This window comes from Argiope bruennichi, chromosome 2 (genome assembly GCF_947563725.1).
Source record: "Argiope bruennichi chromosome 2, qqArgBrue1.1, whole genome shotgun sequence".
In the NCBI taxonomy this organism is placed as follows: domain Eukaryota; kingdom Metazoa; phylum Arthropoda; class Arachnida; order Araneae; family Araneidae; genus Argiope; species Argiope bruennichi.
The window spans coordinates 107591399-107619101 of record NC_079152.1 but is presented as its reverse complement, the minus strand read 5'-3'; the positions used below and the strand labels follow the sequence as shown (position 1 = coordinate 107619101).

Sequence of the window (27703 nt, the reverse complement as noted above, 5' to 3'; positions counted from 1 at the left end):
TTATGTCCGAAATGACTACAAGAAAGACATTTAAGACAACGAGAACGATTAGGGCAAGACTTTGAGATAAGTCCAAAATCGTTACAGTTAAAACAACGCATCTTACTGTTAGTCGGATTACTAAGATTCGATTCTGATTCTCTTTATTGGACAGGAATTTTATGTGTTTTACCACGTCTTTGGCCGTCATTAGCATAGCTAGAAAACGACGTCTTTGAATTATTTGAGTTCATTGCACTTACGATAGTTTCGAAAATTCGTAATTTTTCTTTAAACTCAGAATAACATTTTGCACCGTAAAGAACAATTTTACCAGAAAGGGAACCTTATATCCCATTTATTGTGTATTGAATAGCAGAACATTCATCAATAAAGGTTTCAGATTGATTCGCAGTTCCACGCATGGCAATAAAATGCTGCATAAAAGTTTCATTAGAGCGCAGAAGTTCTGAAATTCAGTTAAATTGGTTAGGGCTTTAAAAATATTTTCACACAAAGCATCTTTGTCGCTCTCAGTTACTTCTAAGTGTAATAAATTAGAAACAGAGATAAAATAAGATAAAGAAAAATACTTCAGCAATTCTTGTTTATGTTTTTCTACATCTAAATTTTCAGATCTTTCAAAATTTCTCATTCTTTTTCGGGAAGAATGGTCAAAACTATTGTAACCTAACACAGAGTTAATCAATTTTACTGAATTAGTTTTAGTATATTTAAGGGAATTATCGATTAATTGAATATCGCATAGTTTTAAAGACATTTTAATGAATTAAAGCAGAATGCACATTCAATCGGGATTAAAATTTAAAGGGATAATGAAATAAAGTAACGCACTATAAATAACAAACTTACCAAGAATAGCATTTATTTAGAGGGGGAAATGTTGGGAAAAAATTGCGCCTACCTGGTTAGGAGCAGTCGAACTATTGATTTCTAAATAATTCTCACATTTCCAAATAATTCAGTGTCTTATTTAATTTTGAAATATCGAACAGTATACTGTTCCTTTTCTAAAGTAGCCAGTATAAGTCAGCACAGTTGTACAAGAGAAAACGAAGTAATTGAATCTTGAAAGTTTTCACTTGAATCTTATCCATGAAAAACATGCACTAACGTCTATTCACCAGCCAGTAAATCATCGACAGCAAAATTCTGCTCTTATCAAAATTTTTAGCATCAAATTAGCGTCTTAAATTGTACTAACGTCCACATAATTTCAACGATTTGGCAGGATTTGCTAGGGATTTTCACGAGAAAGCCGAAGCCCCAAAAATGAGGGAAAAGGCAACGACCAGCATTAATATGTGAAATGTATTTATTGAAATTAAAGGACAAAGGACAAAACATTACTAACAAAGAACATAAAAAGATGCATGAGCGTGAGCTGTACGTCTTACATTCTCACTACTCAACTCTTGTCGGGAAAGCATCATGTGATTAATGAAGCAACATGGCGAACATGGCACCATACAGGATATGAGATCTGTTAGCAGCTCCCCCCCCCCACATATATATATATATATATATATATATATATATATATATATATATATATATATATATATATATATATATATATATATATATATATATATGAACATTAACATTAAATAATTACAGGAAAAGGTTTATCTCTGAAATGAATATTGTATTTATTGAGATTAGTAGGTATAAAAAATAGGAAATCAGCGCTTTTAATGTTAAATTAAAAATCATTCTAGAAGTAAACATTTTTAACAAAAATGCAAATGAAAAACATTTTGTATAAAAATTCTGAGGCAATGACTTTTATACTTATATGAAGTTGAGGTAAACGCAGATCGAAACATTTTTTTTTCTCATTTACCAACATCCGCCAGAGAACAAGGGCAAGAAGATACTTTTAATAAAGTAAAATAATTCCAAAATCATTATTACATGTTCTGAACTCAGTTCTGGTTAACTGTTGATGTTCCGGTAACCGGATATCCATGATATTAAATGAAAAGGAATATGTGAAATTCTCACCAAAACTATTCCACTATCAACTTTCAAATTATATGCATATTCGGGTAACCTTGTCAATGTTATCCAGGATCAATAATTGTAATAAATGATTTGTATTTAACTTCTTTTTCTCTAAAATTATCTAACTAAAGCACAGCAACTGTTGGAAGATATGTACTCAGCCAATCCATGTATTGGTGAAATTGACTGATATTTGAGGACGTCTGTACTTTTAGTGTTCTCTTAGCCATGTTTATTTCTTATTCTTTCATCAACAAAATAGTGAACCAATAAATGAGCTTATACTTTTTCAGATGACATAAGATTTATCATGGAAACTATAGGCAACCGAATTATCTGAGAAAATTCTAAAATTGGATAAAACTTATCAAATCGCATTACATAAAATTTATTTCCAAATAGAATGGTGCATGAATGAAGAGGAATCACGATAAATAAGAATATTCATCTGCAAGTATTCCTAGAATACCTTATGAAATAAATCATGTATTCCTTTGAGAAGAAGCAATTGACCGTGCCTTAATAACAAGCCTGTTCTCATAGGATAGACTACCTAGGTAGTCTGATTGTTATTTCTCTCCAAGATTTGCGAATAGACCTCTTTACAAAAAGAAATTCTTTGCTGTAAGATATCACAAATAAAATGTAATGAAAAAATGCATATATTTTGCCACTCTTCTTTAAACTTCAGAGCTTATTCAAAGGCATATTATTATTTTACATTTGCTCTTTTTTTGTTTAAATTACATTGCATGATTATTTTCTTTTGACAAATTACTTCGTACGGACTAATAATGTTTATTTTCATTAATTATGCCATTCATTTCGTGTATTTGCATACAAAAATTATTCAATGTCCGCTTGATGATACATTTTTCTCCACTCAAATAGATTTAGTTTTATTTTTTGGATATAATTATATATAAAAAATTCTATTAGAATTTATTACATGGTGTAAAATTTGTTTGGTGAGCAATGATTCTTTTAACATCTCGTTTTCCAAAGCTGTCCTATTTTGTTTCTACTTTCCACTGAGTGACTTCGCATTACCTGGACGGTAAAAGATTGACAAAGTTTACACTAGATAAGATTATTTAATCACAACAGAGGTTATCGAGTAATTTTTCCTGGTTCGATAGAAAGGAAAGAATTCAAACAAATATTGATTTATTGTCCAGAATTATTATATAATTTTAATTATGTATCTATTTTATTGTTTCTTTGTCTAGTTGTATACTTTTTAGAGAAAATCATCTTTTATTGTTCGAAGTGTCGTAACACCAGATTACTGATTACTACAGCGTAGCTGAATTTGATGCCAATAATTCTAGCTATTTCCTTTAGTCAAAAGTTATTTAAATATAACAACATGTAACATTTATACAAATAATTTTGTATAAATAGTAAAAAATATACTAATTTGTACTTTAATAAAAATCTCCATGGTTTTTTAAATAGGATGATAAAAAAAGTAATATAAAATCTTCCATTATTTTACGACCTCTATTGGATCTAAAAGTAATTTTCGAAAATTTCAGAACAAATTTTTAAAATAATTCTAAACTTGATTAAATCTGCTTAGAATTCTAGACCTAATTAAAATAAGAATAAAGTATAATTATCTAAAAACTTCGTAGTTTTGCACATGACATTAGGATTGACTATTCATGATAGTAAAAATCAATTTAAGAAAATGTATAAAATTAAGAAATGCTGCTATTGTTCTCGAAAAACAATTAATGATAAAAATAAAATCTGTGCATCACATAATTACTATAATTAATTTTTTTTAATATCTTTTCTTATATACTGTATTTTGGGAAAATATTTTTATCATTTACAACTAGTTATATTACATTCTTTTTATGAGTTCAAAGTTTTCAATCTTATGTAGTAACTCATTTTAAAGAATTTTTAAGTATTTAATGTAAGTAATATCTAAATTTAAAATGAAAGTAAAAAAATGCTTAAGGGGAGAGGAGAGAATATAGTCAAATAATCCTTTGCTTTCATTAAAATTGGAAATTTTTCACCAATTTTAGAGATGTATAGCATATATGAATTTGAAATTCTAATAGATAAATATATTATAAAATGTAAACAAAAAGAGTAAAATGGAATATGCTTAAGTATTAGCTCGAAAGAATCTAATATTTCTTTTTCATAATCGCTTGAAATCTATTTAAATACTAACATTGATTATTTACAATTTTGCTATTTTGTTCACATGGTTTTTTTTTAAAGTCAATTGTTACAAAATTGTTCTTAAAATCGACTTGGAAATGTCTAAATAAATTAAGGAAAAAATGCACGGGAAAGAAACTGATTTGTCTGAAAATGTATTTTTTTGGTAACTAAGATGAATTAAACATGATTTTTGAAGAATAATTTGCAACAAAGTTATAAAGAAATTTTTCATCAGTTACTAAGATTATACAAAATTCGAGAAATTCTTTCTTAGTGATCGTTTGTTTTCAAAGAAATAATTGCATGACAAATTAGGTAGTATTAGCACAAAGCCATTGAAAACATTGAAACATTTTAAAACATTTATGAAACCTTTTAAAATATTTATGAAACATTTAAAACATGTATGAAACATTTCAAATATTTATGAAACATTTAAAACATTTATGAAACATGTAAAACATTTATGAAACATTTAAAACATTTATGAAACATTTAAAACATTTATGAAACATTTTAAATGATTTTGGCATCATCATTTTCCATTTAGTATGCCAATTTAAGTCCTTTGTAATGCTAAAATATAAATATTTTGTTACATTATTAAGTATACAAGCCGCTTTTTGCGACCAATGATTTATTGAATTTTTTTTTTCTTTTTGCTTTGATAAAACACTTAATCTATACTATTTGATACATTGAATTTATTGTTTGATTGATAGGACTGAGAAATATGAATTCAATTGAATCAGATTACTGTAAATGTATATATTTCGAAATGAAAACCGAAAAAAAAATCTTACTACGGAATTAATCATTCGAAAAAAATAGCCATTAAATGCTTTAATGGAGGATTCTGAATTCCATCGAATCATTTAAAAACATTTTTTTATTATATAACGTATCAAATTAAATAAAAAAAATTAAAAAAATTAAGACGACAATTTTACAGAGATGAAATTAATATATTTAAAAAGGCATTTTTTTAAAGTTTTAAAATAACACAAAAGCCGTTTTTGTAAAATATCATTTTTAGAAAACATTGGCATCAATATTCGAAGGCAAGTCATAATTGTTACCCATTTGACGACGGTTAATTCTATTGTTCAGCTCGATTAATCTTAAGGTTTTCTGGATTTCCGGATTTCTTTTATATTTTCTTTCCTTTCATTAAATTAGCTTTTTGGAGACACAACGAACCATATTTAGAACAGTTCTAATAATATTTTGCAACTCCATTAATTATTTATGGGAAACGTTGAATCAATAAGTTGTTAAAACACTCAAAGAAGCAGTCTAAGATTCTAAATGTCAGTAAATTTATGTAACATATAATATATTTATGTTTAAAAATGTATTTATTTATTATATTTAGGTTTATGTTAACCTATTTATTGTTTAAACAGATATAATTAATTATGATAATTTTACTCTTAATTTTAATATAATAATGTAATATGACTGTATTAAATGTAAGCTCTAGATCAATTTAAAATTATTAATTACATTTTGAAAATTCTAAAAGATTAGACAATAAAGATAAGAATTCAAGGATTATTTAATTTTTAAAAATAGTTAATCAATAAATAATTATAATGTGATCAAGAAAAATACAAACCTTGAGTCCAAATGGTGAAATGTTCTGTTGTTACAAAACACTTAGAAGAAGGTTAAAGAGTAAGAGTGAGTTAGATATGGAATGGAAAAAAAATATAGCAAATAATACATTCGCTATCAGTATAAATGAAAGATAAATTTTCAAAAGAGGGACAAAATACTACAAATATGAGGAAATGGATTTCGTATTTTTTTTGTTTTGTATTCTTTTTTGTTTAGGAAGCTATTAGAATGTGATAAATCATTGTTAAATAAAAAGCATAATTGACGAAAATTACTTAAATCAAATGATTAATTTTAATATTGCCAAAAAATTATAAAAAAAAAATTAAAAAAAGGCACTCAGCAATAAAAAAAAAATTGAATCATTCTCAGTATTTCGAATGCTATTTCTGAAATGATTTTATGCCAAGATATAGAATATTGCAAGTTTATTATTTTAGAAGACAAGCAATCTTTAATAAAATATGGAAATGAATTAATAGAAATAGAACAGAAAATTAAATAAAAATTAATTGATTTTAAAGGCTTAAATTTGCAAATGATAATAGCTTATGAAAGAAAATTTTTGCTTGCACTTGGTACTGATTCTGTGTGCTGTGATCGGGTGAATCTAACATTGTTATAAACCATACATATTTGAGAATGTTATGTACTTTCATTTACTTTCACTAATTATTTAATACGTCACGAATATTTTGTGTGGTTTCTAAAAATTTTCACGCATCATTTCTGGCAATTGTTGAAAGAAAGTAGATGCACCATCGGCTAAAACGAATTGTCCTTTTAATATGTTTAACTGGTATTCAAGAAATTTTAAAAATAAATTCATTTTTCTAGAAGAGCTATAAAAATTGAAAATGAAATTCCTGCATCAATTGCACAAATTTGTTTTCATTTTTTTTCCAGTATACGTAGTATAGAATAACTCAAGATTTTGAGTATTTACCTGAGTTCTAAAAACATATTTTTATTATTAAGTCTGTTTGTTTGTGAACATAACAAATTCTAAAACTATTTGAGTAAAAGGAATGAAATAAGAAAAAGATAAAAGAATTCCTGATGAAATTTATGAAGTATATATATATATATATATATATTTTAAATTTTGAATGAAATTATTTTACAGGAATTACAGGGTTAGTAAGAAATAAATTACCCACTTCAGAGGGCTGTAAAATGCGTTCTATTGATCCATATGAGATGAAATTTGAACTACAGATTATTGAGATAATGCGCTTTACATTTATTAAATAAATAAATAGTACAAAAATTCACCGTTAGTTGGCCTTGTAATACACATAAAGTCATTTAATATGGTTTAAAATTGTTAATAAAGTAATATTAAAATTGCTCAATATGTCCTCCTTCATTTTCAACAATATGCTCTAATCGGAGAATAATATTTTCTATAGATGACCTGATTGAGTCTACCGGATGGCACCGAATGTTGTCCTTCAGATCTGGTAGTGATGATGGCCTTTGACGGTAGATATTGTCCTTCAAATAACCCCGCAACCAAAAGTCGAAAGGGCTGAGGTCCGGCGAGCGAGGAAGCCATGCTATTTTGAAATGACGGCTGTAAAGTGCTTTTATGAACTACTGTATTTATTTACTACGATCAATATGAGGTGATGCGCCATCCTGCATGAAAATGATGTCTACTGTAGGAGAGTTGGGATTAGAAAATCCCTCAGCATGTCATGGTATCGTTGTCCTGTGACGGAACAGGTTTGGAATCCATTTGAATTAGTTATCTCTTCAAAGAAATACGATCCAATGATAAAGGTAACTGTAAAACTACACCCTATTGTCACCTTTTCTGGATGCAAGTGTTGTTCCTAGATAACGTGAGGGTTTTACCCTGCTCAAATTGGTGTTAACTTGCCCATTGTTGTTGGGGGTGTTAACCCTTAACTGGGGAGATGAAATTTTAGGACTTAACTGGGGAGGTGCGGTCTACGAGACCTCATTACATTTACACTATCTATTGGTGAATTTGTGTACTAATTTTTTTTAAATTAATAAATGTTAACGCATCATCCGAATAATCTGCAGTTCAAATTTTATCTTATTTGGACTAATAGAAAGCATTTTAGAGTCCTCTGAAGTGGGTAACTTATTTCTTGCTAACTCTGTATATCTCTCTAGTTGTTCTATTATAATTGAAGCTAACTATAAAACGCAAAGAACTAAATCAATAAAATTTGGTACACAGATTTTTTATTTAATATATATATTCTTAATAAAATTTGAGCCATTGTTGATCATTGATCCATTGTTCGATCATTTGTCTTTCTGCACTTCCGTATGCATGGAAACGCAATAACTCAAAAAAGAAAGGAATTAAATCTATGAAATTCGATACGTTACAATTGCAGTTTTATCTCAAATTTTAGTGAAAACCGACTGATATTAAAAAAAAGTATTAAAAATGCATATTCTTGCAATTGAATTCGGTAAAAATGCCAAATTCACTCTTGATGTTTATATTTCGTGACCTTCATTCACTAATGCATTTAAAGGTTCTTTTCAAGGCCAATTTCTTATGCCAAATTTGAAATTATTTTTGATACGATAGATTTAAACATTACAACTAAATATTATTAGCCTAGATGTCCTATAGATAACATTCATTCTCATTAAACAAAAATGTATGCAAATGGTTTTTTTTTTAAATCTTGCAGGATTCTTCCAAAAATGGAAAGCTTTATGAAAAATTCAATAAAAATGTGGACAGCTTTCTAAACATTTTTAACTGTTCCCTATCTGGAAGCAATTTCTCTCCAGGATCTGTTAATATGAACATTTAAATTTCTAAATAAGCAATTAAAAAATCAAAGAAGTATCATTGTTTGCATTCTGAAGACTTACTCTTATACTAAATAATCAATAGTTGACGTAATATTTTATTTAATTTATTAATATTTTATTTAATAATTTAAAAACAAGTATTCTCATATCAATTACATTTCATTAATGTACAAATCCCAACTTAAAATAAATTATAAGTCATTAAAAATTATCAACATATTATAAAATGTTGAAAAACTGAAAAGTGAATTTCCTTTCCATACATTGCAATGAAAAATTAATTATGTTAAATAATGGTTACATATGAGATTTTTTAATAGTTAAAGAATTTTTTAGAAAATATGAATATGTATAATACTAACATATTTATTGATATGAAATTATACAGGATTATTAAATCTCTGTTTTATTTTATACTAAAGTAGAATCATATTCCTTTCTTACATTCATGCTGTAATTTCAATTTCATTATTTATAATATTTCTAAATATTTATGAATTATTTGAATACATTCTTATTCACAAATAAAAATATTCTTTGAAAAGAGATTCATAATTAATTTTTTCACTTTATTTTTTTATATGTACATTATTTGATATGTTTGTTTTGTTTCTATACATTATTGATGCTGCTATTACATTTTAAGCAATTCAATATTTAATAATTACTAAGCAATTCATTTAATTAATTTTTTTTCTCCGTGTGTTGCTGTTTCATTTTTAAATGTGAAAACATTATAAGATTTTATACTGAGAAATCAGACAAAGATATAGAAAATAACTAAATAAAAAGTTTCTATTTTTTGATACACTAAAATGATTATAATGTATGTTTTAAAAATTTTTTGGAAAGTCATGTTTATAAAAAACATATATCAAACATAATTTTTCTTTTTCAAAAAATTATTATATTATTTCAGTTTCAAATTGTACCAGATAATTTTTTTTTAGTTTTTATTTTGTGACTTAAAACTCTAAGAAAATGAATTGAATTTCCGAAAGGTGATTCACTTCCACATGAAGCACTTACAAATACATTAACTGATTTGTAAATATATAATAATTTATTCCACATATATATTTGTAATTAAACATATTATTAATTTTATAGATTTATTTATAAAAGATGTAAAAAATATTTACCTTCAATTTTTTTCAATATTATGGACAAAAAGCAGGATCTTAGATGCAAATATAAAGAAAAAGGCATCTGAATAAACTTAAGGTATTAAATTGATGCCTATTATTCTTACATTGTAGCTCCATTTAACATATTTGCCTTTTTCGACAAAGAAATTCGTTATCGAATAAAAGATAAGAATTGAGCAGAAAGAGCATATTCTGTAACAGTGATAAAGAAATAAACTTCTTATCAATGGTCAATAACACAATTGGATTTTATAAACTAAAAACTCTTGTAGAGATTAATATTAATTTATTTATATTCAAAATTTTGTCTCTGAATTTGAATTTCTTTCATAGATGATCTCGGTTAAAGAATTTTCAAGAAATGAAATAGTAGGATCTTTTAATTTCTGCTTTCTTATGAAATCATTAAAAAACATTTAGGCTTAGTTTAATTTTTTTAAAAATAAATTTACACACATGTTTAGATATTAAATGAAACACATTAGTGTTTCCCGATAGCGAAAGCTAAGGAAAGAAGGTGAATTGTCAAATCTTTTCTCGTGCCAAAGAAAAAAGAAACGATATAATGGACATCAACATTAGGGTAACGCAGACATTTGATAAATATTTATTTTTATCCAATTTGATGTAATTTTTTTGTTTTGTATTTGTAAAAACTTTTCATGTATCAAATTTTTGACTGTCTTACTGATATGTGTGAATATTGAAATTCTCTACCATTGAACTGAATCTGTAAAAATTGAGTGCTTAGAAATAAATTCAAATTTTTCAGATTGGAATGGCAATTCCTTCTAATACTCAACATGACGAGCAGCCTTATAAGGTCGTCAAGACAGTTTCTTTCCTGTCTCTAAGTTTGAGATAATCGCCTAGAGTTAGAATCTCTGTATTTTATAGAAATGTCCATTCGTTAATGCATTGGAAATGCTCATGCATCGTCATCATCTCATAAATCATTGTTAGAAAGAAAAGGATTATACATACTCTGACGGTTGCTTAATTCTGTTCCCTATGGGAAGTTCACCTAGAAGTATGAAAAAGTCACAGAATAAATTTTTTAAAAAATTAGCGATTTTTTTTTTTATTTTTTATAAAAAAGATGAAAATATTTTAGAAGAATTTGATATAAAAATAAATAATCTTTTTTGTTTCATTCATATTTAAATTTAGATAGGAGATTATTTTAATGTAGAGAGAGAAAAGTAGAGAGAGAAATTAACTATCCCTCGCCTTATATACCATATTTTCATAGCGAAAATATATTTCACAGTGCTAATATATTGTTAAGATTCTGATAAGGATTTCTGACGCATCTCAATCAAAAGTAAGGGAAACAAGAGGATCTTTTATAAAAGAATTTGTTTAAATCAGCAATTTTTATCCTTTCATTCGGAGCATGAGAACCGTTGACTAAAGCATTTTACAAAACTTCTTTTGAATTAATTAGATAGAAAAAGTGGAATGGTATCAGGAAATAAGTGAACATTTTAGAATGCCTTTGATATGGGTTAAATTATAAAACTTTAGAAATTAATTAGATTTGAAATTAGATTTTAAAATATCATTACACACACACACACACACACATATATATATATATACATATATATATATATATATATATATACACATGAACTTTAAAAGTTATTTCATTTATCTAGTAAAAACACATTTCAATGTTATAACTTTTCCAAACTATTTATAAGGAAAATTTATGCTATAAATAAATAATGTTATTTATAATTAAAAATGATAAAAATAAATTTCATTTTCAATATCAAGCACACATTTCTATTTTTAAGCTCTTCCTTGAAAAGTTTAAAAAATCAAGAGATGCCACAAAAAAAAAAAAAAAATGTACATTTAATAACAACGGCTTTTATTAAGAAATCAATTTTTTTACACCAGAAAAATAATTTTGAATCATTTTCAGTATTTCTTTTAAAAACTCTTACAAAATATACATTGCATAATAAATATATTCCATATAATAGAATAAGGATTCCGATGTGTATATACACAGAAATGCTGTAGAAGCTTGTTTCAAAAATCTAATTACATTCTTTTTCCAATTCGCCAGGAGGAAGAACTCGAATCTTGTAATATATTTCCTTAGGATATAACCAGCTGTATGAATTGTCAAAACTAATCACATCTGAAAAAAAATTTGTTCCATATTATATTTGCGCCCATCAGCTTCAAAAAATTCTTATATACTTACATTACTCTATTAAAGAATTATTGACCTGTGGGGTTCAAAAGATGCCTGTCTTTAATCTTTGTTTAGTAACTGCTAATTAAATATATATATATATGTTACGGCCAAAGCCCGAAATTGGCCAGTTTGCGAATTGGTCGGCCAATTCGCGTTTTGGCCAACGTTGCTGTAAACTTACCGGCCAATGTCCGATCTTTTCTTGATTTCGGGCTTTGGAAGGCCAATTAGCGAAGTGGCTTTGGACTATAGGCCAAAGTAGGAAGAAAAGAATCAAGAGCAGATTGTTTTACACACTGTTAAAAATGAAGTATTTAAAAATGAATACTTCTGTGTACTGTTTTTTTTTAAGTACAATTGTTTCAGAAACGAGTTCAAATATAAGTGAAACCTCTGAGTTAAAAATAAGCTTGTAATATATAAAAATATGATCTTGTGTTATTCTGTTCTCATATTAAAGCCATAATAGAAATTATTCAGTGAACGTATATGCTGTAACAACGTGATAGCTTGAAGATTAGATTTGCGCCCGTCAAAATGAAAGAATTATACCTTGAGCAAATTGAATATTCAGTTTTCAATTACCTTTAAGGGTGATCCTTGATCTTTTTCTACTCCATGGACCTAATATTAAAGATCCCAAATCACATTGTCTCCCGAAATATCGCTTCAAAAAATATGAAATTTTTTGCAAAGACAAATAGCAAATATAAGGACTAATTAAAACAAATATGAAGGAAATATAGTTTTGTTATTAATATGATTTAAAGACATTTCTTTGTTGGCGCCATCTGTCGAATTTCATCAACAACATGTCCTTATTTATATTTTATACATAAATATCATTATATTTATTTACCACTAGTCGCCTTTGGCGACCAGCCGGTTCGCCATTGTTAATGATTGCTAAAATTTTTAATTAATGTAACTTGTTCTCTTAGTAGCTTTTTCTGCGAAATATTTTTGAGCTTCATATTTTGGTAGTTATATGATTCAGTCATACTTTTATGTAGACCTTAAACAGTTCTGTTCATTGTACTACTTTCTCTAATGTTCTGTCAGTATCCATAAAATTTCTACTTTAAATTAAAGTGGAAATGTTAAACTGCAATCAATATAAAAGCGTTTTATATTGAAGTTAACTATGTCTTTTTTTAAACATGAAAATTGAAATCAGAGTCGTTCGGCAGTGAAATTATATGCGCACTACAGAATAGTTTATATAATATCTTAAAGATTTATTCAACAAAAATTTCTCCGATTCATCGTAAAATTAATTTTTTACTTTCAAAAGATTTAAATGATGCAAACCAAAATATTTTATTTTATTTCAGTCAATAAATGAACTTATGAAAAATTATGAATTTTAAATTTTACACAGTCCTTTGGTCCCAAGGAATCATATTCTGCTAAATAGTCTTGATACTTCAACTTTTAAATAAAAAAATAAACATCCCTATCTTCTGCGATCCCTATCCCTGACCAATTTATGAAGTTTTTATGCATCAGTTTTAGAACAATCAACATTTTCATAATCACAGGCCAATCACTGTCTAGAAACCCTGGCAGAAGATAAGCGTATCTTCATTGAGACAGTCGGTGATGTAGTCTAAAATCGCCAGTTTTTGTAGAAGAGTGATATTGAAATTGCATAAATCTGGCAGTTTTAGCGATTGATTTAGTTGGTTGAAGTTTAACAATTTTTATTTAAAATATTGGTTTCACAAGAATATTTTGTTAATTATGATTCAAAGGTCAGAGGACCTATGTAAAAATTTAAAATCCTGATTCATCGGAGAATTTATTGACTAAGTTATATTACATATAATTATTTAGTTCCTTTAGACCAATTTGTTAGCAATTGTATGCCCCAAATTAACTGATGGTCGCTGATTAGAATGATTATAAGTACCGGGTGTCCTATAAATTTGTAAATACTTTAAAAATTTATAAAAATTGAAGGAATGAGTATATTTTAATGCGGTTTGCGAAATTGTTATTCTCATTAAGGGGGATTTTTTTTCATACAAAAAAAAAGAAATAGCTCAAAAATTTTTCGATAGAGGGCGTAAAACATAAGCAAAACATACAATTCTACGGGAAAAATACTTTTATTTGCATGCAAGCAATTGTTTACATGCGTATCACACCAGTACTACAGTACTTGTTCTATGTGTCCGCCATCACCACAAATAACAGTTTGGAAGCGGGAGACAACACTGGTAACTGCATCATACAGCATATCCGGACGAATGCATGAGATTTCGTGGCGAATGGCTTCCTTTAGCTGCACTAACGAAGTTGGCCTATGGCGGCACACCCGAGACTTAAGGTAACCCCATAGCCAAAAATCAAGGGGTGTTAAATTTGGTGAGCGTGGGGACCATTCATGTGTAAAGTGACGGCTGATTATTCGTTCTTCAGTAAAAGTTCTTCTCAAAATTGCCTTCACTTCGGTGTCGATGTGAGGAGGTGCCCCGTCTTGCATGAATGTCACTGTGTCAAGGACATCGTGTTCCAATAAGGACGGTATCACTTCCTTCTGTAACATTTCCAAGTAACTTGTTTCATTAACTGAACATGTCTTCCATCCTGCTTTTTTACAGGGAATTTCAAAGAAAAAAGGGCCTACAATAATGGATGCAGTGAAACCCCACCAAACAGTAACCCGTGGTGAATGCAGGGGCTTCTCAGTGTAAGCATGTGGATTTTCATGTGCCCATATTCTACAGTTATGGGTATTAACTGCTCCATGCAAAGCAAAATGAGCCTCATCTGTCCACAATATTTTCAGCAGCCATCGCGGATCATCTTCAATTTTCGCCAAAGCCCAATTTGAGAATTCCAATCTCTTAGCTGTATCATTTGGTAAGAGCTGATGTAGCGATTGCAATTTGTATGGGTACAATTGCAATACACCATAAATGATACGGTACACCGAAGCCTTTGGTATACCAGTTATTCGTGTCACTTCTCGTGTGCTACTGACTGCACTTGTAGACTGTTCCCTTAGCGTGTCCATTTGCGAAGGGACATCGGGGGTACGGACTGTTGTTAAACGAGGTGCACCACTGCGTGGCCGATGACACAAACTTCCAGTTTCTTCGAAACGGCGTACTAGGGAAACAAGTCCAGCAGGAGTGATCGGACCTGAACCTTTCTTCAATCTTTTCTGGGTCCTAAACTTTCGTAAGGCTTCAACCGCCGATTCGTTGCTGACATAAAACAACTTTACCAATAGTGCTTTATCCACCAGTGTCAACATCTTAAAACAAACCTTATGCAAACCTTTAGAAATGATGTGTCAATCGCTCACTCTGCCTTTCATAAGACTTTAATTTGCATATTTCCACTGATTTGCTTTTGTGCAGCGCCCTCTATTGACAAATTTTTGAATTATTTTTTTTTTCTGTATCAAAAAAAATCCCACTTCATGAGAATAATAGTTTTGCAAACCGCATTCAAATATTCCCAGTCCTTAAATTTTTATGAATTTTTAAAGTATTTACAAATTTATGGGACACCCGGCATATTAAACTATGTTTGCCTTAAATTAAATTGTTTTATTGAATTAATAATATAGGTATTGTCAAAGCTCATAGAAAACTTTTCCTCCTTTTGCTTTTCAGAAAATATCTTTTTTTTTTTTTTTCATTTTATACAAACACCTGCCGAAAATTACAATTTTATTTATTAAATTTGCAATAATAGTTGATTTATTTTTTAATTTAAACTTCCATGAATGTGATGGCAACACGTTGATAAGAACTATTTTTTTTTAATTTGAAATTAAGTTCGTGCAGATTAAATTTTATTTTTATTTTGAGCAAAATATATTATTGAGAAAGATGGTTAATATATTTCTTTAAAAATTGGTTAAAAATCTAAGCATAATTTATAAATAAAAACCTTGGTATCATTAAAAAGATACTTTGATGCAAAAAACGGTTTTGTACTGTATTATTTTCTGGTTATAGCGACAAAACGCTTAATTTTTAATTAAAATTCTAATTAAAAATTTTAAAAAAATCGCTTTATGGTGGACATTTACGACCTCCAAGGTATATATATGCCAAATTCGATAACTGTATGTCAGACGGTTTGGACTGTAGAGCGCCAACACACACACACACATATTGAGCTTTATTTATAAGTATAGATTATCACATCGGGCTTTGGCCAAGAATCCTCACCCACTTTGCGAAATGGCCAGCCAAAGTAGAAAATACAATATTAATTGCAAGTATTTCGGACTTTGGCCAAAACGCGAATTGGCCGTAACATATATATATATAATATGCCTACCAGTATAACATTTGTTCTGCCGTTTTAGTAGTGAGAGTGTTAAATGGGAATTTTTCGTCATTTAGACAAAAAAACCTTCTTTGCAAAATTAATTGTATTAAACATGTTGCCATTCTTATATTTCGTTTCTCTTCTTCATAAATAAATCATAAAGAAATATTAATGTAGAGTTTCCTTCCAAACTTTAAAAGAATAAAAAAATTCTTTAAATAAATTAATGAAACTATTTTCTTGAATAATTTTACGCATCTTATAAGGCTTTGCCTTATCCTTCTTAAGTTACAACTATCGTATGGATAATACAGTAAGGATAATTTTCGCTTATAAATTAAAATGAAGTAATACAAAATGCTAATCAAGCAACTTCATTGAAAATATTGAAAAAAATGAAAAATACTCGCTATTAGTATTCTTTATCTTCGTTAATTTTTTAAAAAATATATATATTTTTATTACATTTGTTTGTTTTTATTATTTAAAATTTGAAAAAAATGAGATTTTAAAAATGTATTATAAAAATTAATGCAATTCTATTCTTTTACAATTTTTCGCTTTCAATAGCATCTAATGGTATTTATCAGTTAAGCAAAAATCTAAAAATAAAAACAAATTTTCATTATTTTTATGAAAGTTTTAAATTTATATTTGAAATAATTCGAATGTCAATGAAATAAATTTTCAAAAGATACTATTGCAAATTTAAACTTCTAGGTATTTTTACAAAATCAGTCTAAAGTAAAATACAAATGAACAGAAAAGAATAATATTTTAAACAAAAATGTACTTAAATATTGAAAGAGTTGTACCAAATGTTTTTTAAAATCACTTGTAGTTGTATTTCTCTCAATTTTGGTTTATGAAATGTCTTATGATTAATGAAAGAATCATAAATATTCTGAGAAAACCTATCACTGATTACCGAAGATCATTAAATATCTTGCAATATTTAAAACTACAGTTTTTATTTTGCAATTCCATAATTATAAGGAAATATAACAAATGCAAGGGATCGAAATAGGAAAAGTCACTTACGAAGAGAAGCAAGAACAAACTTCTTTCCTACAGGAAAGGCTATAGGATTAATTAAGCTCTCTAGGTTACTGAAAAATTTTCTGAGTTTTCTTTTCACGATAGTAGTGCTCTCCTTTTGTTGTTGAAAGTCTGAAATATCGCCATATTCCCAAGTTATTCCACAATTTCCATATTATCAGCACCAACAGCATCAGTCTCAGATATTTTAATAGTGTACATCTTTATTTCTGTTCAAAATTCGCAGTCTAAGAGACCCCATCGCATTAAATTTAATATTATTTTATAATATTATGTATTAAAATGTAGTCATTAAACTTTTTTAAATATGAATATGAATTTCTTTTATGAATTTAGAATAAATAAATAATGTATATCTTTAAAACTGATAGGAAATTCTAAAAACTCTGATTCCGGAGATACATTGTTATGGAAAAAAAAAAAAGAAAAGAAAGTTGAAGAGAGCTTAGTTTAAAATGTAATTTGATTTCTAGGTTACATTTTTAGCTTATGGAATCTTTTTGATCAATATTACCAATATACATTGCTTTTTTCATACATTTAAACATAAAATATTTTGAGGAAATACTTACAAATACCCGGTTTTTCACATTTATACATTCTTGTTTCCGACTCATAGTAGGTGTCTATTCTTTGATTTGGTACTAATTCCACTGGCTCACTTTCAGAGTTTTCTTTGAAACATAGGCCAAATCCAATATCTCTGTTTTTTGTTTCAAACTCCCATTCTAAAAATGAATGTGCATTCTTTATTTCAAAAGTAAGCTTTTCTTTTGAAAAAGGATAGAGAATCAGTTTCTCGGCTTCTGCAGATTTCGAGAATTTCTTCTCTGATTTTTTCAAATAGTAATGTTTCGGCACCTCCTGTGGGTGCACTACCTGAAAATTAGAATTAGGATTCAATATTTATTCATTTATTTATTTGAATCAGGTGCACAACAGAGATTAATTTATTTATGGAGTGCATGAGCAATAAACACGTAGTAACCACAAAGCAAATTTAAAGACAAGCAAAAAATAAGAGCAGGGAATACAAAATTACAAAGTTCAACGTGATATCAAGTATAAAAAATATCAAATCACTGGCAATGATTTAATTTTTTCCTAATTTTGTTACATATTTCCATATTGTAATCATTTTATAATAAGGCAAATAAATGAATTCTATTAACCCTTCCACAACAAATTTTTATATTCATCTTGATCGACACAGATATTTCCGAGAAAAATTTTGTCCTTTGTCACCATAAAAAATGAAGATTTTAAAATAAATGTTAAATTAATATTTTAAAAACTAAAATTTTTCAGTCATTCTTATTCGCAGATTTTTATCATCTAAATGCTTTCTAGAATATATCCAGATTTTAAAAAAATGTTTTTATTACTTTTAGATTTTCAAGCATTTAACATCTTTTAAGCATTAACATTTTTAAATTAATGAGTATGGAATGCAGATTCGAAATCTTCGTGTGTGCAATTATATTTTTTTCAATATTTTCAATACTAGAAAAAATGTTTGTTGCAATACTATCAAAATAATATTGTCAATAATTTAAAGTGCACTAATCAATAAAGATTATAAAATGTTATTCTAAATGTATTGTTTATTTTTTTTTATAAAATTCATTAGAAATTAAAAACAAATCATTTTTTGTTCCCTGAATAATAAATAACATTAAATTTATGTTCAACTTCTAAGTAAATACATGCTATGGCTCAAGTAAATTTTGTTTTCAGCCAGCATCAACTTACAAAACTGTGGCAAAGAGGATTTCCATCTGGATCAGTCTTTTTACCACCAAGAAATGCTGGTAGCTCATCAGCATTAACAATATCTAGAAGAACTTCTTGCCAGCCTTCTATAAATGCGAGAAAAACCAAATATTAACAGAAAATGAAAACAATTTATGAAGAATTTTAGGATAAAACTTTCAGGTTTTCTTCTCCAAAGACGTTCATTATTCGTTGATCATCGCAAACGAATTAATCAAATCTGAGCATTGGCACATAATAATTGCATTTGTTCCAAGAAGAAGGTTGAAGGAACGCGTAACCCCTTAGGGCTTTCTTTATACCTGGTCTTAGCAATATTGGTAATGGCTTTGAGTCATATTGGCTGAATTGGGGCTGATAATCTAGACTTGACTGTTTATTAATGGGATGGGTTAAAACAGTTCCTAGTCCCGAAACGGTCTTATCTCTAATCATGAAAGAATAAATTAGAAATAACATTTTAACATTGGCCCTAGTAACTAAGGCAGTTGATATATTGAACACTGCGTGCAACCTTACAAAATGATTACAGAGTAAAAAGTGATGAGGTCCTATGAGAAACTGAGATACGTGGTATACGTGACATGATAATGAGAGAGAGTAAAAGGACCAATCATTGCTGAAATGGGTCCAGCTAAATTTCAGGATTTACAGGCGCTCAGGATACTCAGGGCGATAACTAGTTTTCGGAATGGTTTGAGCCTAAGATTATCTTTTCTTCATTGAGGTTAGTCAGGTGATTATAAAATTTAGATTGGATAAAATTTAAATTTAGAAGAGACGTAGTTTCCTATACCATCAAGGAGTTAAGAACAAATATTTAATCATTTTTTGCAAGTAAACTACTTTCATATGACAAAGGAATTATTTAATTACATTGTTCAGTTCTTGTATGGCTTCCAGGTTTAATTTCTAAATTTTAAATTTATTAAGAAATTGAGTTGTCATTATGGTGGATATGTCGTTTCTGTTACTCGTGATGGAAATAAAATCATATAGAGTTTTTTCTTAACGATTTGAGCATAAATGGAACATCTTTTTTATATATTAGAGCTTGGAATGACTTTCACACTTTTTCCAGACAGCCATATAACCTTTTCATCGCAATTGATACAGACTGGTTCTTAGATATTTTCCTTGAATTTCACAAATTCTGGTTTTGTCTGCACCACCGCATTTTCAATATTTAAGTTGCATCCTGCAATTACCGAATGGAATATGCCTGTACATCTATAACAGATAGTGGTCGTTGATTTTTTTTCCCCTTAAACGTTTTAACTTTTTTTTGCGACGAAGGAAAGCTTTTTTTATATGTATATTTTCTGTATTCTCATTTTTCTTCAATCCAAGTAAGAAGATTAAATCAAATGATTTTTCACTTTAATTTTTAATTTAGGATAATTTTGCAGTTCTTTTCTCTTGATTCAGATACTTTTTCAGTGCTTCTGGGGAGCCCTAAATTTATAATTCTTACCAGATATGATGGAGGCTTTAGGAGACTATTAGTTATTTTTTACTTTGGAGAAATTCTATGATTTTACTTCCTTGTTCTTCTATAACAGTTTGGGTGTTAATCGGGTTTTTAATCATTTTGTTTTCAGTCTTTGGAAAACTTTTATACATTTGTTGAAATATCGTTATAATTATCAGATAATGTTATATTAATGGTGGTTGGTGTTTCCTAGTTTGATTTTTATAGAGAAGAGTTTTCTGCGATTTCATTTTCTAACATCTGAATTTTTTCCAGATTGATTTCTTTGTATTCAAAGGAAGTGTTTGCTTTTACTGCGTATTTCTGTGAAAAAAAATATTTCATCTATTTTCATTTGCATGGTTTTACTCTTGTTTTAAAAATAAGGGCAATCGCTAAAGGGCAATTTCCTCCAATTTTTGCAGTCTCTTCAAAGTTTTTCGTCTTCTATCATCTTCGAGAAATGTCCAGACGATTTTCGTGTATTTGTTTAAATCTATTTTAGGAAGACAATGATAACTGTTTTAATATAGATATTTTGATTCAGCCTTTTCAAAATTAACGAGACATCCAAGTACATATAAACTAAAATAATTCTTAAAAATTTTGAAAGAGTTAAGTGACTGCACCATTTGAAAATATCTTGGTCTTTTATAGGCACTACAAGATTATAGTTACATTACCAACGGCGCCATCTCTCGGTGAAAATCTATGTGGATGATTAAATAAATGCATAGTTTATATTTTAAAAAAATAGGTACAAGAAATCTACCTTATTCATGCAAGATGGAAGACCTCTTAGTACTTTAATTATGAAACTATAAACAGATAATTAAACTATTAACTTAATTACCGGTAGTTTATTATTCTGTAGATATTTGTATCCTTCAGCTTTCTCACGAAAGCAAATAACTTTTTGTTTTAATCATTTATAGTGATATAACTCTTACAAATAAAAATTACGATAAGCCGTCTTTCTGGCCAGTGGATCTTAAAAATTAGATTCTGCTGCTAGTCAATATCAAAAAGTTACTTAATAGCAAAATTTAAACGCTTATTATTACGTTTTCACTAATATTAGGGTTACAAATTCTTAACTTCTAAGAAGCAAATTCTCTCAAAATAAATTGTCTTCTCTCGAAATACTTAATCTCTCAAAATATATGATATTCAAAATACATAATCTCTCAAAATACATAGTAGTTTGAATATTCGATGAAAATTTATTACATTGTACATATTAAAAGCATAAACATTAGAAATGTAGCATACATTTGTACAGGACGTCAAATATTTTCTACATTAATAGTGAGTAACATGAAAGATAACAATCAAGAATATCTAAAGCTAAATCAATATAATTTTAGAACTGTAATAATAATATTGATACCATACCATAAAATATATAATTTACTTATGTATAAGTAATTTAAAATGTCATATCTGAATTTATATCAATATTTACAATTACCAAACATATTAGTATAAAAGATATACTCTATTAAATGAGTAATACATACCTCTGCCAAAAATTTTAATTTTTTTGAAGACCGCAGGAGCAATTACTAATTTGGTGAAATTAAACAAGATAGGGAAATATCTTGAAGCTAAAAATAATATAACATCATTTTTCAAATTTATATAAAAAATTCAAATTTAGATGCTATTTCCTTTGGGATGAAATAGCAGTAAAGATGAATTTTTAAATATTTTCACCGATACAAATTTATACCATAAAAATTGGTTCAATTAAAAACCAGTCATTTTAATTCGTTAAAAGATTTGAATTAACTTACAAATTCTTGCATTTAGCTAACTGAATGTATAATTGAATTTTAACAAAATGTCACTATATAAGTAGTTGGTTGTATGTGAATCTGATTAAAAGCAAATTGCCTTTATGTTTAGAAGGCAAATGCACGCTGCTCTGACTTTATAATACATTTTTATTAAAGAAAGAAAACAATAAGAATGAAAAATAATAAAAAATAAAAAAAATATACATAATTTGTGACTTGAAATGATTTCAATAGCGTATTTGGTAGTAACATCAAATGACAGGGTAAGATTGAAATAAAAAAATCATTCCTCATAAAGGAAACCTGAGGAGATGCAGCTCGCAGCCGAATCGATAAATTTTTGTTCTTTGCAAAAAAAGGTTATAAAAAGCTTTAAAAAAATGAAGTTATACTCATGAATATGAAAATTTCTTTTTAGAAAATCCTAATTAAATGGTACTTTCTTTTCGCCAATTATTTGAAATGATAAAATACATTGTGATAAGAAAAATCATTTTGAAAATGCTCTTATTTTATTTTGTAGTTAATTAAAATAGATCTAATAATAATAATAAAAAATTATAATACTATAAAAATATGCTAATTTTCCTTGTGAGGTATACGGTAATATTTCTTACAGAAAGACGAAAGTATGAAGCACAGTATCAATAATGCAATCCAACAATATATCGTCAATCATTATTTAAATTGAAAATTTTAATAAAAAATTAGATATAAAATGCATAATTTCCAACAGTTTCGAAAAATTTTCATCACCAAGCTTTAAAAATTTTTTCTGTGAAATAAATATAATGACATCAAACTATCAAAATTGATTCAGACTTACTGTTAATATCAATTATGAGTTTTATTCGTTCAGGATAATTGTCTTGGAACACATTAATTCCCAACATAAACATTTCTAGGGCTGAAAAATAAATTAGATGTGAGAAATTATTGATTTCTTTCGTATTTTGTGAATTGATTTAAATAATTTAATTGAATATTAATGTACACAATATAAAGGGCGGTGTATTCATTCAAAATAAAGTAAAAACATGATTGTACAAAGTATTATTTTATGATCCAAGATTAGAAAAAATTCTTAAGCATATTTTTAAACATGGTGATATAAATACTTTAAACAACGTAGAATTTTGTTCACATTCATGTAATATTTTAATTTTATACGGTACTCAAATGTATTCTCCCTTTTGATTTCAACGTATAATCTCCAACAAATCATATTTTACTTAGTTTTTCAAGGTATTATGACATTTTCGTTGAAAACTGCAATTTTTCTATAAGAAAAAGTTTTAAAAATGCAAGATCATTTTTAAGAAATTCTGCTTTTTTTTGAATAAAAATTGTTGCAGGTGTTTTTAATTTTAAATATTGTTTTTTAAAAAATTATTGCAGTGATTTTTAATGTCAAACGATTAATTAATTATTTTGTTTTTATATACCATTTTCGAAATATTTAAATTTCTAATATTAATTTGTTAACGTTAAATTTAAATTCATTTCATTTACGAAACATATCTAGTTTCAGTGTATTATTGCTGTCAGTTTCTAAATTTAGGCAGATCGCTTTAATATTATTTAAAAAAAGTTTAAACAAATATTTCTTCAGACATATTTCTTCCTTTATATAATTAAATTATTAGAAGTGAATATTTATTTTATTTATATTTGAAGAATATAAATTTATAATTAAAATTATTTTTGATAGTAGTATACAATTCTTTGCAATTAAATTAAAATGTTTGAATCAATAAAAAAGCCTTTGATTTTAAGAAAAACGTTTTTGCCATTATAAATAAAATTGTTGAATACAAGGCAATTAATTAAATCTGATTAGCAAAATTCTACAAAGTGAAATTTTTTTTGTCAAATCAAATAATTCTGATTTGACAAAATCTGATACTTATTTTAAATTATTATTTCAAATTAAGTCAAAGTATTCCTGATGAATGTTACAAAAATCATATGCCTTTATGTGTTTTTTTTTGTTTCCCATTTAATCACTTTCTTTACATTTTTAAATACATATTAATAACATAATTTTAATGCAGTACTACTATGATATAAGAAATTGCTACATGGAATAGTTTGATTGCGATATGTATTCAGATTTTTTTCTTTGCTAATACAGACAAAGGTGAGCAATTCACATTTCAGTTTTCTTAGTAAGCGAATGTGTCATAATGCTAAGTTTCTATAGAAAATTTGTACTATCTTTTTGCGATATATAATCTGCAGTTTATGCTGAATTCAATTATTAAATTAATTTCTTGATACTTGCTTCAGAAATTCCATAGTATCCATAAATGTTTACTATGTTGTTCTTTTCTTAATTATACTTAAATATACAAATTATACTGGGATAATGAAAATTAAGTGCAGTGGAAGTTATCTATATTACGAATGGAATCTACAATATTTTACATTTAAAAACAATTAAGCAAGAAATACAAAAATATAACGAATACTACACTTTTATACTGTTACTTGCTGTGCCAGTTTTTAAAAATATTTAGAAGTTGATAAGTTTATTAAAATTATACTATGTAATAATTATTTAGTTATATAATTATTACTATTGATCATGGTTAGCTTTCTTAAATAATTAATATTTAAAAACATGCAGAAAATCTATTAAATTTATAAAGTTTATGAATTTAAAAATATGAAAAATCTATTTTATTTCGCTGAAACATATTAGATTTTTTTTTATCTTTTCATTTTTAATACAAAAAATTCTGCTTTGTTTTTAGAAATGAATATTACATTTCATTACAAAAACTTCGCTTGAATTTTAACTTATATTTATTTGAAAAAAATCTTTATATTCATTTTTTGAATCACGTTTAGAATCACGTAAAGAAGTAACGATTAAGAAGTAAGGCCATACAATATCTTTATTATCAATCTAAATAATTTATTAGCCAAAAAATATCATTAGATATATTTTACTCCATTAAATATCTACAGGAATATAAAAATGTTATATTCATGTACAATGAAAGGTTTTGAACGAAAGTATTGTTGTCGTATTTGAATTTCAAAATTTATAAGAACATATTTTATAAGTTGTTGTATTTCCTATTAAATAAAGAATAAAATAATTAACTAACTAACAAGTTAATTTTGAAGAATATCATTAATTGAAGTACTTACACTTTTTGTTAGTTACTTTGGCGAATGTAAGATTTTCACAATTGTAAATATTCACTGAAGTCATTATTATTTTGCCAAGCTGAAACGAAAGGGGTAAATGAATGAAAATTAAAATATTAGTCTATATCAGATATTATAAAAGTATTGTAATCCAAATAAAATTTAAAAAATATAATGAAAAATTATTAATTTCTTTTACAAGAAATTGTTCAAAGAAAGATTGAAGTTTATAAATAGTTTATGATTATAAAGTTAAAGAAAGAAATATTAGACATTGTGCCATTATATAGGGAGTTTTTTTTCAATTTTATATCAATAATTGCCCATATTATAATGTGATGTTTTTGATATTCAACAAATATTATTTCTGTTTATATTTCGTCGATGTTTCTACGATCTGAATAATGCTTCGTTAAATTTTAACCACTTCTCTGACTTATCTTTCCATGTGCAATAAATATATACACGTCAAAAAGTATAATTATTTTGATAAAGCATATTTTTATATAAAAAAAATTGAATTTGAATGAAATTGTTATTAGGGAATTGATATACTTTTGCTCAATATAAATGGTTACAGCATTTTTTGTGGACAAACTTGTATTATTTATAAAAAAGGAATTTTACAAAATTCAACATTAAGACTGTTATAAAATGTCTAAAAATGCTTTAGAATCCTAAAAACTGCATATGAATAAATAACTATATGCTTGAAAACTCAAGAAAAGATGCAAGCTGCATAGCAATGGCAAATAAAAAAAGAAGAAATAGCTCTTCATTTGAATTTTATTTATATTTATTCAGTATACGTACAAGCTCATTTTCACTGTTTTAAGTTTTTATTGTCAAGCCCAGTTAATAGTAACAGTGCATGAATTGGCGAATCTTTTCGAAAATACTCAGTGAATTCACAAATATTTGCAAGGCAATGGAGAGATTTTGTAAGGACTTATGCATGTCAGCCTTCCAAACATTCGAGAAACTTTTTCATGTTTACGTAAACAATCTGAATTTCCAATGACTGATCTGAAATCCAGTTTAAATAATGGCGTAAAACACCACTGTAATCATCTGTTAAATCCAGTCTACTTCCCAAAGCTAAATTGACTTGATTCCACAAAACCAGTCCTTTTTTAGAAAGATTCTTTTTTGTAATGGTTATGAAATTTAATATATATTTGATTATTCTACATAAAAATTAAAGACTTTTTTTGGAGAAATGATTTTTTTTTCTGTAAGGGCTATGAAGTTTAAAATACGTAATTTGTGTCTCCAAATCAGGTATAATTTTTGTCACATGATCGCGTTTCAAAATTGTTATGCAGTTTCCGAGTATTCTCTTGTGACTTCAAAACTGAAAGTTGAAATAACTAAATTAAACTGAACTAAGTGTTTGTTCTCGTATATTTTTTTAAGCAAAAGGATATTATGATCCATCTAAAGTTTCGCTGCTGTTTCTTTTAGAATCATCCCTCATACATTTTTATTTGTAAATCTTCCATATTGATTTATGATAATTATGTAAACTGTTGACCTTTCAATAGCCAAGAAAGTATTTTAAGCTATTTTAAATAAAACACAAGTTTGCTTGAATCTTTTAAACTATCTACTTCGATTTAGGAATAAAACTCATGAATTAATTTTTTATGGAATAAAAATTTCGTGATAGTTAAAAATAATTGATTTATTATTAAAACTATGTGTGGGCAAAATATAAATAGCTGAAAAGGTTAAATAATTATTTTTCTTTCCTTTCATCAGAATCGACAAAATTTATGTTTAAAAGAATTTATGTTATTTTTAAAGAAATATATTTACACAACACATTTCTTAAAGGGAAAAAAAATTAAAGCCAGTTTACTTGACAAGTTATTACCATCATAACATTTTTATTATCTTTAGACAAATAATATAACTATGACTTATTTAGGAATAATAAGGACTAATGGGTGAAGTTTGTAGTATATCGAGTTATATCAAATTATTACTTCAAAATATCAAATGTTCTTTTTCCAATAAAAAAAATTTAATTAATTACCTCGTTGACTGCTGAAGTGTGGAATAATGCTCACACGTTTTGTTGATTTCCATTGTTTAAAATATTAAGGATACCCATTCAAAAATATATTGAAGACGCATATTATTATTCTTCTCAATA

The 27703-nt window shown here is 27.0% G+C and overlaps 2 protein-coding genes across 8 annotated transcripts in view; both read right to left on the bottom strand.

The window, feature by feature from the left end:
- The window catches only part of LOC129956968 (SEC14-like protein 2), a 40006-nt gene extending 29227 nt beyond the window's left edge, over window positions 1-10779 (bottom strand). Inside the window, exon 1 of one of the 3 annotated variants that reach the window (XM_056069060.1) lies at window positions 10758-10779. The gene's annotated coding sequence lies outside the window, so the exon portion shown is untranslated. Of the gene's footprint in view, window positions 1-5812; window positions 5887-9767; window positions 9905-10757 lie in introns of those variants that run through there. The other 2 variants (XM_056069042.1, XM_056069051.1) reach the window with 2 other exon arrangements.
- Window positions 10780-11641: 862 nt separating this feature from the next.
- The window catches only part of LOC129961851 (SEC14-like protein 2), a 29959-nt gene continuing 13897 nt past the window's right edge, over window positions 11642-27703 (bottom strand). For 4 of the 5 annotated variants that reach the window (XM_056075441.1, XM_056075446.1, XM_056075442.1 and 1 more), the window contains 6 exons: window positions 25546-25624; window positions 23213-23293; window positions 22108-22194; window positions 19096-19202; window positions 17916-18222; window positions 11642-11928 (listed from right to left, as the gene is read on the bottom strand). In XM_056075441.1, the coding sequence (XP_055931416.1) occupies window positions 11825-11928; window positions 17916-18222; window positions 19096-19202; window positions 22108-22194; window positions 23213-23293; window positions 25546-25624 (765 nt within the window). In that variant the 3' untranslated portion in view covers window positions 11642-11824. The remainder of the gene's footprint in view (window positions 11929-17915; window positions 18223-19095; window positions 19203-22107; window positions 22195-23212; window positions 23294-25545; window positions 25625-27703) is intronic. The other variant, XM_056075443.1, reaches the window with a different exon arrangement.